Source organism: Panicum virgatum, chromosome 9N (assembly GCF_016808335.1).
Source record: "Panicum virgatum strain AP13 chromosome 9N, P.virgatum_v5, whole genome shotgun sequence".
In the NCBI taxonomy this organism is placed as follows: Eukaryota; Viridiplantae; Streptophyta; class Magnoliopsida; order Poales; family Poaceae; genus Panicum; species Panicum virgatum.
Genome location: NC_053153.1, coordinates 80,219,905 through 80,233,081, shown reverse-complemented (window position 1 = coordinate 80,233,081; position 13,177 = coordinate 80,219,905). Strand labels below are relative to the sequence as shown.

Below are 13,177 nucleotides of genomic sequence, written 5' to 3'. Positions count from 1 at the left end.
AGCGAGACAGAAGAACCCGTGGACACCCCCCTTCGCCTTCGGAAGCCACTGTCGCCACTCGCCAGCCCTCTCGCCAGCCAGCTCCCACCTCGCTCCACCGCGCGCCGCGGCGGAGGCCGCCGCAATGCCGAAGAAGATGGGCGTCAACACCAAGGCGGAGGCGGCCCGCGCGCGGCGCGGCGGAGGGGGAGCGCCGCGACCGAGAGGCGCGCGCCCAGGAGGAGGCCTACTGGCACGCGGCAGAGGGCCCCAAGTCGCGCTCGGCGCGCCGCCGCGAGGAGGACGCCCGCCGCGCCGAGAACCGCCGCCTCGCCGAGCTCGAGCAGCAGCAGCTCGCCGCCGCCGCGCGGCGCCCAGACCGCAAGGCCGCGCGCGTGGGCGGGCCCGCCGTGCCCAAGGTCACCGAGGCCGAGCTGGCGCGCCGCCGCGAGGAAGAGCGGCTCCGCCTGCAGCGCGAGGCCGAGGCAGCCAAGAAGCGGCAGGCGCGCACCGCCGCCGACGAGGAGTACGGGCGCGTCGTGCTCGTCGCCAACACCAACCGGGACGACTCGGTCATCGAGGCGCGATCCGTGGAGGACGCGATTGCTAAAATGACCATCGCTGCCGAGCCCGCGCTCGCGCCGGATCGCCACCCCGAGCGCCGCCTCAGATAGTCCATCAGCTATTCTTGCTTGATCCTGCCAAATTAAGTTTCTCCCTCTTGTAGTTCTCGTACTGGACTTCTGAAAAAAAAAACTTGGCACGTTTATGCAGGCATTTGAAGAAGCAGAGCTTGCCAAGCTCAAGGAAGAGAAACCTGGTCTGACTCTGCATCAGTACAAAGACATGATCTGGAAGCTGCGGAAGAAATCTCCAGACAATCCACTAAACCAGGTACAAGCCTAAATCCAGTGTTCACTGTCACCTCCCTGGATCTCCATTTACCGAAGGTCCTAACCACTGTTTCACAGACTTAAGAAGCGCTTTCACAGTGATTTGAGCTCTGAACTTCTTGTCATATTGGTGTCGCGGGATCGATGCCGTCGTTGATTCGGTTCCTACCAGTGGGAGCTTCACTTGCTTTGATTTATTTTCACCGAATTTTCATCGGGTGTACTAACATACTCTGAATCTTATCTTGGCAGGTTGCTGATTGATTCCCCAAGATTGAGTTCGCACTTCGTAGCTACCTAAAGAGAATTTCCGGTTGATTTTTCATTGTTGCCATCCTGCAATGCATATCAGCGGAGCATTTCGTTTGCTGTAGTCCGGTAAAGTATACTTCAGAGGCCAGACTCCTTTTGTTTATGCAATATGAGTTAGAAACAAAAGAGTTCTGTTAACCGAGAGAGCTGGACTTCAGATGTGCGAGGATGGATTCAAAGAGAGTTGGTTTATTATTTATTCACTAATGGAATGAACATAGAACATTTCTGTATGTAAGAGTTTTGCCTTTCTTTTAAATAATGCTCAGAATTCTTCATTCGTTATCTCTAAAAGGAATTCTTCATTCGTTCTTTGTAGCTGATGAATCTGTAAAGACCTGCACAATGTTGCCATTGTATCTTGGGCATCCTGTTTTGCAGACTAGCAAAACTGATGCCTTCATATGAGACAGGTCTGAGGAACAGATTAGCAAGAGTTCTAATCCGAGGAGAGAATTAAAAAAGTAATCATTTCCGGAGTGGGCAAGGATGAAATCTGCTGAACTACAAATTTCAGTCGAAATACGACTCTCACAAAAATTTGCATCCTGCTACAAAAGCCAAATCGCTATTGATACATGAATCAGGAGAGGACTCAACTCAATCCAAGCATCAGGAGAAGAATGACGGGAGGAATCATACAATTTTCCACCATGGCCACCTTCATGATCATGGTGCAGTGCCGCTGCGATCGCCACCAGCGGATCCTGATTGCCTCTGCTCAAACTCCTGCACGAGCTCGGCGTCCACGTTCTCAGCGGGCTCCCACGTCGCCTCCTCAATGTCCACCCACTTGACAAGATACTCCCATTTCTCCTCCCCGTCCTCCGCCGCCGCCTGCCTCTTGTCAACCACGGCCTCCGCCACGGCGTACTCCAGCCCGGCCTCGAAGTCGCTCACCAGGTCCTCCGCCACCCACGCCGCCTTCACCCACTCCCGCTCGCCGCCGTCGCGCCATTCCACCAGGTACTCGCGCCACTTGCCTTCGCCGCGCCCGTCGATCACCTTCTCCACCTCGGCCCACTCGTACACGGCCTTCTCCAGCTCCTTCTGCGCCGCCTCCAGCCCCTGCCGGAGCTGGAACGCCGCCGGGTTGCCCTTGGGCGTCTTCTCGAGCACCTGTTGGACCAGCTCCAGCGGCGTCCGCCCCTGCCCGTCGGGAGCCTCCGGGTCGGCGCCCAGCTCCAGCAGCGTGCGCACGGCCACGGCGCGGCCGTACCCCACCGCGATGTGCAGCGGCTTTAGGCCGCCGCCGGCGCGCTCCTGGTGGCCCAGGTCCGCCCCGGCCGCGGCGAGCGCGCGCAGGCACTCGTCGGATCCCAGCCCCGCGGCGAAGTGCGTCGCGGTGCGCCCCTGCGCGTCCTCCGCGTCCGGGTCCCGCCGCAGCGTCTCGTCCGCGAGCAGCGCGGCCAGCGCGTCCGCGTCGGCCTTCTTGGCCGCCGTCCACCACGGCGTCTCGTACTCCGCCACGACGTCTGCAGCTATGGCCTCCGCGGGGATCCAGGACGGCTCGTGCCCGTCCTTCCACTCCACGAGATACTCCGTGGCGACGGAGGTGGTGGCCGAGCCGTCCTCCGCGAACACCGGATTCTTGACCGCGCGGCTGGAGACGATGCGGTCCACCTCGCCGTACGCCTCCTCCTCATCGCTTCCCTTGCTTGCTGGCTCCTTCGGCTTCTGGTCCTGGAACACCGCGGCGGCGGTGAGCCGGCGCGCGCGGAGGCGAAGGAGGGAAGGGGAAGCGAGGGACGGCGATGGCGCCCTGTGAGGGTTCGGGTTCGGTGGCTTGAGGCGGGAGAGCGATGGATGTCGTAGAACGGCCTCCATTGTAGTAACCGGCGAGAGGTGGTGATGGTGGATTGGTGGCGCTGGCGCGTGTGGAGGGAACGCGGCCAAGTTTTGGGTCTGGGACTGGGAGGGGGGTCGTGGATAAGGCGATGGGGTTGTGGATCCCCGGGCGGCATCGGCCGCCCAATTTGGATTGGACGGTGCAGATGGCGTGTGGTGCTGTGGTGTCCTTTTCTTTTCGCTCATGGGCCGGAATTATCTAAACACATGCTAAAATTGGGCTCTTGGCCCAAGTAAGGTTTTTTTCTTCGTTTTGGACATTTGTTCAGTTCAGTTCTATTCACTTCAGGTACAGACTGAATGCAGACGGCATTGCCTTTATCTGGTGTTGGATGGTTCAAAAAGAAAAATGATTACCTTTGTGCTATTTTTGGTGTCCTTTCATAGTGAGCGACTATGTACCACCTTTTTCTGCAACAATTAGACAGATGCTATTATTTCGCTGAACGATTTCTCGAACGGTTCAGGAGAGCCTGAATGCGGAAGATATTCTCTTCTTGTCCCAATTGCCAACAAAAAGAAAGGCTCCGATGGCGCTTGGTGGGAAGCTTATCTGAACGATTGACGACGTAGCGGATAACCAAGCATTATATGATGATGACCACATCATACAATTCTTGTGCCCCTTTTTTATACCTGCAACGCTTTCCTCGCTCGACCAAAAAAAAATTCCGACTTTTCACGGGTCACTGGGGTGAGTCCAAGCAGTACTTGGGAGAGAGATGTTGTATTTAGTTGCGAAAAGTGTTTGTGAAAAGTATTGTAGCATTTTTCGTTCGTATGTGATAAATATTGTCTTACTATAGGCTAACTAAGCTCAAAAGATTCGTCTCGCAACGTACATCAAAACTATGCAATTGGTTTTTTTATTTACCTATATTTAGTACTACATGCATGGATCATTTATTATATTTAATGTTTCGATGTGATGAAAAGTTTGGAGGAATTGGGGGAACTAAACACACAGCCAGTTGTCTGAGAAAGACGGCCCAACGTTTGCACCTATGCTAGTAATAATGATCGCCGATTAGCTCGGTTTCCTTAAACTGGGACGGGAATCTGCTGGGAATCATATGCCGGACCCGTGCGGCGTCGGCGATCGGCCGCTCGCCCTGGCCCTGTGCCCCTGCGCACTGGTGACCCGTGCACGCAGCACTGGAGCATGCTCCACGGCCCGAGCCAGATTGCACCGCAGGACAGCAGCTTGCGCCGCATTCACCCCCGACACCGACAGCTGGTGCACACGGACGGGGTGTGGTGTGACCCCGCTCGTCAGTCGGCGCCAGCTTTGCCAACCACTTTGCCTGTGTTTAGTTCCCGTAAAGTTTTCAAACTTTCCATCACATCGAAATCATATCCAAACATTAAATATAGTAAATGACGAATGCATGGAACACTAAATATGAGTAAACAAAACAACTTATTGCACAATTTGGATGTACATTGCGAGATGAATTTTTTAAGTCTAGTTAGCCCATGGTAGGACAATATTTACCACATACAAATAAAAAGTGCTACAGTACTTTTCAGCTTCATTTTTCGCGTCGCATCTAAACACATACTTTCTCGGTATGTTTTTCCGCACATGCCGCACGCTTTCCAGAGGGGGCCCACCCGGCCACCATTTGAACGCGACGGGCCGGCGGCGACGGCATCGCCCGGACGCAGGGCTACTGCGACCAAGCAGAGAGACGCCCGCAGACGCAGCTTGACGCCGCCGCACCAACCACGCGCACGACCAGCACACCAGAGCAGAGGCGGCGCCACCACCCGGTAGAGCCCAAGAGGCAGATCGCGCGCGATCCGATCCCCGCCGATCGCCATGGCCCCGCCGGCCGTGGACCCGCGCAGCGGCTACTGCGCCGCCACGCGCTCCTTCCGCAGCAAGCGCGCGGACGTCCCGCTCCCCGCCGACCGCGACCTCGACGTCGTCACCTTCCTCGCCTCCCGCCGCCACGCGGGGACCGTCGCGCTCGTCGACGCCGCCACGGGCCGCCGGGTCACCTTCGCCGGCCTCTGGCGCGCCGTCGCGGGCGCGGCCACCGCGCTCGCCGCCCCGCCGCTGTCCCTCCGCAAGGGCCAGGCCGCGCTCATCCTCTCCCCGAACTCCGTCCACTTCCCCGTCGCCGCGCTCGCCGCCATGTCCCTCGGCGCCGTGCTCACCACCGCCAACCCGCTCAACACGCCCGCCGAGATCGCGAAGCAGGTCGCCGACGCGCGCCCCGTCCTCGCCTTCGCCACCCGGGACCTCCTCCCCAAGCTCCCCGCCGGCCTCCGCGTCGTGCTCCTCGAGCCCGACCGCCTCCCCTCCGACCCCGCCGCCGTCGTCGCCACCATCGGGGAGATCTCCGCCACCACGCCCGACCCCGCGCGACGCAGGGAGCGCGTCACGCAGGACGACCCGGCCACGCTGCTCTACTCCTCGGGGACCACGGGGCCCAGCAAGGGCGTCGTCGCCACGCACCGGAGCCTCATCTCCATGGTGCAGATCATCATGACGCGATTCCGACTCGAGAGCTCCGACAGGACCGAGGCCTTCCTCTGCACCGTGCCCATGTTCCACGTCTACGGCCTCGTCGCCTTCGCCACGGGGCTGCTCGGCTGCGGCGCCACCATCGTCGTGCTCTCCAAGTACGAGCTCCCCGAGATGCTGCGCGCCATCAACGAGTATGGGGTCACCTACCTGCCGCTCGTCCCGCCCATCCTGGTCGCCATGGTGGCGCACCCCAAGCCGCTGCCGCTCGGCCAGCTGCGCAAGGTGCTCTCCGGCGGGGCGCCGCTGAGCAAGGAGCTCATCGAGGGGTTCAGGGAGAAGTACCCGCAGGTGGAGATCCTGCAGGGGTACGGGCTCACGGAGAGCACGGCCATCGGCGCGTCCACGGACTCTGCAGAGGAGAGCCGCCGCTACGGCACGGCTGGGCTGCTGTCGCCCAACACCGAGGCTAAGATCGTCGACCCGGACACCGGTGAGGCGCTGCCGGTGAACCGCACCGGCGAGCTCTGGATCCGGGGGCCATACGTCATGAAAGGTAACAATGGGAATCACGTACGCGCATTATTTAAGTAGTTTTAATGTCATTCATGGCTTATATTTAATTTGAGATGCCTAGCTAGACATGCCTGTATTTGCATTTGACCAACTCTGAATGTCTTTGATCAGGGCGTGGGGTTAAAATAATAATGAATAAACGTGTTCCAAATTGCGATAAGCATTTGTCCAGAGATAAGCAAGTAGGAGTATAATATTTGTATAGCTTGCAAGAAAACAAATCAGTGTTACAAGTAGCCAAGGCACATCTTTGCAGATCTCGATGCTGACGTCGGGTTTTCTGTATATACGCACATGAAACAACCATGCGACAACATGCGTGATGTCTATTAAAACGTATGAGATTTGCTTCTACCTTAAGCTGCTACAGGTTTCCAATATCGACCGATATTGGTGGAAATTTCCGATATTTCCCTTCTATCCCTAGGGTCCGATATAATTAGATATCAGCCAAATTTTTTCTATTTATCTTGTTTCTAGACAGACGGTCCAAATTCACCCACACGATATCTCACACTTATAATATTTTGTTCTTGTTTTTATTTGATAACAAGTGATGTTATATAGCTTAGAAATAGTTTCAATCAAATTCTACAATTTTTTTCAAAACAATTTGATTTTTTTTTTGAATTTGGTCCGATATTTCCGGTGTATCTTGTCTGTCCAATTTATCTATGCCGATACATTTTTATTTCCGATAACGAAAACCTTCAGTCACTACAGGAGTTGTTAACATTAGTGATCCAATTCATTTTGATGTTCACCAATATGTCAGAAAACTGTGTTAGCTGTCCCGGACTATTGTTGTGTTCAAATCACAATTTCTGGATGCCTTTTGCACAATCTCACCTTTTAAGTAGAGAAAACTGTGCATATTATCGTGTTAGCATGACTTGTGCATATTAGAAAACTGTGTTAGCTGTTCCAGGAAATGAGCTCCAACCATTTTAGTAGAGTACTAGAACATAATATGCACAAGTCAGAGAGTAATGGCATTGTTGTCTTCGTTGTTTAGACAACAAAGTTCCTATGTATTTTACATGAATCTCTCCATTTGCTCATTTTCTTCCAGACCGCTAATTTGTACTGAGGTGGAACTCATCTCACAAATACACAGTCAGTTTATACAGTTAGAACGAGTTGCATGGAATGTGCCCTTCATGTGTGTCAGTAGCATCTAGTCTCACCTGTCAATAAACGGTTATTGACTAGTCCCCAGCAACACGTATGAAAGAGCACCATTTTACTACTGATTATGGTTAATCCTACACTGCAACTTTGCTGGTTATATATCTTGATCTGGACGAGTAATCAGGGTTTGGCTTCCTGAAGAGGCAGAATTGTAAGCAGTAAGCAACACTCAGTTTCTCTCCCAAAACAACAAAATTAACTGAAATATTCATGTGTTCGGGATTGATTGCTATCCTACACGGGTTGCAGGATTTCAAGTTTGACTCTTCTTCTCTCCCAAACATGTGATAGAATGTTCAGCATTTCGGAGCATCAACACTCAGTTGTTAATTTCCATTGATTCAGTTACCAGAATATAGTCTCTCTTTCATTTTAGAACCTTAGCTAGCTAACAGGAGGTGAGGCATGGGAGTCGTTCAAACTTACAATCAGTTATAGGCATGCGTAGTGGCCTCTGCTAGTCTGGTAAAATGGAATGTGCAATCCAAGTCGGTAGATTCCATGTTACTGCTTTCAGAACAGGTTGGTTAATACCTGATGAACATGCAATGCTGATCTTCCCAGGGTACTTCAAGAACACAGAGGCAACACAGTCAACGTTGACACCTGACGGATGGCTCAGGACTGGGGACCTCTGCTACATAGACGAGGATGGGTATCTCTTCGTGGTGGATCGCCTGAAGGAGCTGATCAAGTACAAAGGGTATCAGGTAAGCATCATTGAGGAGTGAGCGCATTCCGATATCTCAGCAGAGATCCTTTTTAGTCTGAAGTTCTGAACTAGTAAGTGTTTCTTGGTATCTGAAATATAACTCGTGTGGACAGGTGCCTCCGGCAGAGTTGGAAGCTCTTTTGCTAACACATCCAGAAATCGCAGATGTCGCTGTTATACCGTAAGTGTCATCGAGATGTCAGCGAACACCCTATTGGCATCTTAACTGTTTCAGGTTCTGAATGGATTGGTGCTTTTGGCAGGTTTCCTGATCGGGAGGTCGGTCAGTTCCCGATGGCCTACGTAGTTAGGAAGAAGGGGAGCTACTTGTCAGATCGCGAGGTGATGGAGTTTGTGGCGAAACAGGTAAGCAATACTGTGACTCATGGATCACCTGATTGATCCAACGAACCGCCATAAATAGGCAGGCATCTGCCTAATTGCCGCAATCTCTCTGATCTGCTGCTGTATACGCAATGTTCACAGGTAGCGCCTTATAAGAAGGTTAGGAAGGTGGCATTTGTTACAGAAATTCCTAAGAACGCGTCCGGCAAGATACTGAGGAAGGATCTCATCAAGCTCGCCACATCAAAATTGTGAGATCTCCACTGGTGTCGAATTTACTGTGTTGGCATCAAGCAGCAGTGAGCTCTGCACTTTCCTATATTGGCGAGTGTTAACTAAGATCCCTTTGAGGCGTTTTGCCTGTGTAAGCTGTTCATGTACAAGGTTATTGCGTTTATAACTAGGGCTGAATAATCAACTTGGTAAATAATTCCGAGTTGTAGTGTTTTATCACAAGATTTTTTTTTCTTTGCATGCACGGATCCTTTTGAGTAGACTCGTAGCTTCCTGATGGCGTCCAGTGGGCCGTGGGCCGCCAAAATGCAGCATTGCAAAGTGGCTAGGCTATGAGCAGCCTACAGTCAAACAAACGTGAAAAATGGACACAGGAGTCCAATCCAACGAACAGCCTCGTTGTTTTGGTGTTACACCTGCTGCAGAATGTCAGCATAGTGATTCTTTAGGGGGGGGGGGGGGGGGGGGGGGTTGTTTATGGGATCTGAACCAAGTTCACAACTTTATCGGGTTTATTCTAGCTGCTGCACGGCGTTACGTGTGTGTACAAGGAATATTTTGCCGGCACGGTGATCCCTTGCTGTTCCATCGACGCCATCACGCAGCGCCGCCGGGATGGGCTCGGCGCATACGGCGCGCACGCCTGCTGCTTCTCTTTTTTTCTCCGATCCGATCTCCGACAGAATAAAGGCGAAACCGACCGCTGGGGGGCGGTTAAACGGGCGTGCAACCAAGCTAGCTCCACGACGTCGAGTCGTCGACGCAGATCATCGATCGTTCGGAGAAAAGGAAGGAGAATGACTCGAGAGAGAGAAAAAAAGCACCCCGGGAGCCAAAGCCGGATTCGACAGGGACCCCCGCGCCCGGAGATCAGAGTTCTGGGACAAAAAGGTTGCGAGGCCGAGGTTTCCAAGCTCGATTTGGGTTTGGCAGATGCGCGCATGTATAAGGGGAGCGTATGCCATGCTGCTACCGCATGCCTCCGCAGAAGTACTGTGCATACGGCCATACGGGCCGGAAATAGTTTGGTTTTGTGAGTGTCACGTGTGAGGCGGGGCCGGCCGGATGGTGCCTCCTTGACTCGTCTGGAAGCCCAGAGGTCAGAAACAACTCAACTCACTGTACCTCAGGAAGCCGCTAGAGCGAGGATCCGGGTATGTGTTTATGCCCATAGGTACGAATGCGGGTCTGTACTTAATCTGGTGGGTAAAATTTCACGGATTTAAAAATATTACACTTGTGTCCGCTTTACGCCTAAACCCGCAACAACAACTAACATGTGGATACAAGCACTTCTAGGATAATTTAGCCATGAACATGTGCTTGTATGTTCTACTAATATGTTGATTTGAATAATGATGATTTTGTTCTATTTGAATTGCTGATATTAGTGTTGTTTGCATAATCATAGCGGGCACACAGCATCCGCGGGTAATGGGTGCGGACATCATTTTTCATCCGTCGCTGATTGCAAATGCGGGTATGGATTTGAGAATTGACTTACGGGTACGGACCTCTTCATACCGTGGGTATTGTGCCCGTTGCCATCCACGGAGAATCTCCAACTCGGCCGTTCCCTCCTAAATCCATATCCATATCCATATCCATATCCATATGGAGGATCATTGATGTCCGGTCCACAGGACGGACCCCAGCAATGGCCGCCCGGGGCCTACGCGGCGACCCTTCCCCGAAAGCACGACGTGTCGTCGGATCACTGCCTGGGAGGTGAAGATTGAAGAAGCCTGCATTAGCCAGCACCAGCAGTACAGCTTGAACTAGAAACGGAGAGAAGGGTGAAGGCGCACGCGACGCGGCCGCTGGGCACGGCACGCGTGCGACGAAGCTTGCGCGCCGCGTGACAAGGTGGCTGGAGCCTGGAGGGCTCTCGGCAAGCGTTGGCGTACGTGAGCGTGCATCGGCCGGCCTGCCGAATAAACTTTTTCCGGCCCTAGAACGAATGAACCGATCAACCTATGCCTGGCGTGCGTGCCGTTGGTCGATCTGGCCGTCAGCCTGTCACCTCGCGCCCCCGTGTCCCGCAGCGTCACGGGCGCCCGCCGCGAGCAGGGACCAGCGACTTCCGCGACGAGGCCGGGCCGGTGACAGCCTGACAGGCTAGCCACATCGAAGCATCGACGGGTGCGATCGAATTCAGAGACCAAGTGGAAGCGGAGGAGTTTGCGAGCCGCGGCGTGTCGTGTCACGCACGGTTCATTCAGAAATAAAAAGGGGCACCGGATCGTCGCCTGTAGCGTCCGGCGTCGTATGCTCGGCATGGAAAATTGCCGGTCGAGCTGGTGTCCGTTTGGGCTATTGCGGTGGTGGAGGATGAGATCACTGGCACGGAGCATACGTGACACTGCCACACTGGAGCTGTGGGTGTGTTTAGATCCGGGGAAAGGTGGTGGAAAAAGTCACATTGGACCCTGCAGTACACTGTAGCATTTTTCGTTTGTTTATGGTAAATATTGTCCTATCATAATCTAACTAGTCTCAAAAAATTCGTCTCGCAACGTACATCAAAACTATGCAATAAGTTTTTTTATTTACCTAAATTTAGTACTCCATGCATGAGTCATTTGCTATATTTAATATTTCGATGTGATTTCGATGTGATGAAAAGTTTGGAAAGTTGGGAGGAGTTTGGGGATCTAAACACACCCTGTGTGTAAGACGCGCAACGATGCTCAAAACAAGACAGTGTGTAGGACATGCTTGGGGGTGGTTTGGTTCCAGGGACTTTTTTTAAGTCCTTGAAACTTTTTAGTATTTAGAAGTATTAAATAAAAGTTTATTATAAAACTAACTGTAGAATCCTGGGGCTAAATTGCGAGACGAATCTAATGAGGTATATTAATCTATGATTAGCGGATGGTTACTGTAGAATCAATGTAGCAAATTATGAATTAATTAGGCTCATTAGATTCGTCTCGCGAAAAAGCACTCAGCTGTCAAAAAACATTTATAAACAGATTTTATTTAATACTATAAAATAGTAAGATTCCTTTTGATGTGATAGGGACTTCTGAAAAAAATTTGGTTCCAAACAAGGCCTTGGTATCTAAACAAAGGGAAGGGACACCCGTCGGCAGCCATGATGCCGCACAAGACTTGTGCTTCATGCCTTCTACATGTATGGAAAAGAAAAGAGAGAAATTCAAATTACATTCTCGAACTATTGCAAAAATCCAATTTTCTTTTTTTTGAAAATTAGGACAGGAGCACTGCTATATCATTTAAGCAAGAGGAGAATGCGAGTGTCTTACATAGTTGTGATTACATAAAAGATGCATGAACTCAATACTCGAAAGAAAATTAACATGGGAAACTAAGATATATCGGGGGCGCCACAGGCCCTGAAGCGCAGCTGCATTTCCTCCTTGATAAGTTGCCGGACAATCTTCGGTTCGGCTGCTTTACCTTCGAAGACTCTTCTATTTCTTTCTTTCCACAAGTTTCATGCCGTGTACATGAGGTAGGCTGCTGCCTGCCTTCTTTCGTTCTTTGTCGGTTGCATGAGAGCATCGCACCACCATTCTTCAATCGTTGCTCCTTGTGTTGGTACTCTGATCATGTCACCTGACCAAGTCCTGATCAACTCCCAAACCTGTATTGCAAAGGGGCAGTGCAAGCACAGGTGCTCCGCCATTTCAAAGTGAAGACTACACAGTCTGCAAACCGGGTTGCAGGGCCAGTTCCTCGCCTGGAGTTTATCCGCAGTCAGCAGCTTTTCTTGTACCAACAACCAGCTAAAAAACTTGTGCTTGCCCTCAGCATGAGCTCGCCAAAGCACACCAGGCTTGAAAGTGCAGTATGTCCCTTTGAACTGTGCTTCATACGCTGATTTTGTAGTGTAAACGCCATCAGCTGTCCACTTCCAAGTGATTTGATCCTCCTCTGTCGTCAAATGAACTCCCTGCACCAAGTCCCACAAAGCAATGAAATCTGCCATCTCCTCTACTGAATTCATCCTCCAAAGGCCTCGGGTCCAACTCTGATTCTCAATTTGCTCTTTTACTGTGAGGTGCTTCCTCCAAGCTAACTTGTACAAACTTGGCGCAATATCCCTTGGTGCCTTGCCTTGCAACCAGCTTGCCTCCCAGAATTTTACTGTGTTACCATTGCCCACTGTCACAACTGTTGAAGCCCTGAATAGTTTCCGGTCCACCTCATTTACTGGCAGGTTTTCTCCAACCCATGGTCGATCAGGCTCCTTCCATTCATACCATAGCCACCTTAATCTGAGTGCTCTACTGAACCTCTCAAGGTCTAGCACTCCCAGCCCCGCCTAGTTTTTTCGGCCTTTGCACCTTTTTCCATTGCACGAGGCAACACCCTCCATTTGCTTGATCAGTTCCCTTCCAAAGAAAAGCTCTTCTTATCTTGTCAATCTGCTTGATGGCCCATTTTTGTGGCTGGAACACCGTGAGGAAGTACATTGGAATGGATGAGAGGACTGCATTCAGGACGGTTAGCCGGCCTGCCCTGTTCAAAAACTTGCCCTTCCAGGCCGGTAATCTTGCTGCCACTTTATCCACTAAAGGTTGGACGTCGACTCTCCTCAACTTCCTTGTATGCAATGGCAATCCCAGGTATGTGCAGGGAAAAGAT

General features: G+C 52.1%; 2 protein-coding genes and 1 pseudogene across 2 annotated transcripts; 2 read left to right on the top strand and 1 right to left on the bottom strand.

The window, feature by feature from the left end:
- Positions 1-31: 31 nt before the first annotated feature.
- LOC120688634 lies at positions 32-1,462 on the top strand (annotated as a pseudogene).
- A 202-nt stretch (positions 1,463-1,664) lies between these two features.
- Positions 1,665-3,089, bottom strand: LOC120688633 (probable signal recognition particle 43 kDa protein, chloroplastic). The gene has a single exon (XM_039971026.1). It carries the CDS (start codon positions 3,009-3,011, stop codon positions 1,854-1,856), a length of 1,158 nt encoding a protein of 385 aa, XP_039826960.1. The 5' UTR covers positions 3,012-3,089; the 3' UTR covers positions 1,665-1,853.
- A 1,606-nt stretch (positions 3,090-4,695) lies between these two features.
- On the top strand, positions 4,696-8,803 carry LOC120688632 (4-coumarate--CoA ligase-like 4). The gene is made up of 5 exons (XM_039971025.1): positions 4,696-6,061; positions 7,837-7,982; positions 8,098-8,165; positions 8,248-8,350; positions 8,471-8,803. Exons 1-5 carry the CDS (start codon positions 4,855-4,857, stop codon positions 8,582-8,584), a joined length of 1,638 nt encoding a protein of 545 aa, XP_039826959.1. The 5' UTR covers positions 4,696-4,854; the 3' UTR covers positions 8,585-8,803.
- The last annotated feature ends 4,374 nt before the right edge of the window (positions 8,804-13,177 follow it).

Excerpts from the sequence above, each read along its gene's own strand:
- LOC120688633 (XM_039971026.1), bottom strand. The coding sequence starts at position 3,011 with ATGGAGGCCGTTCTACGACATCCATCGCTCTCCCGCCTCAAGCCACCG.
- LOC120688632 (XM_039971025.1), top strand. The coding sequence starts at position 4,855 with ATGGCCCCGCCGGCCGTGGACCCGCGCAGCGGCTACTGCGCCGCCACG. Across the intron at positions 7,983-8,097 it reads TCAAGTACAAAGGGTATCAG|GTGCCTCCGGCAGAGTTGGA; the intron begins GTAAGCATCATT and ends TCGTGTGGACAG. Across the intron at positions 8,166-8,247 it reads GCAGATGTCGCTGTTATACC|GTTTCCTGATCGGGAGGTCG; the intron begins GTAAGTGTCATC and ends TGCTTTTGGCAG.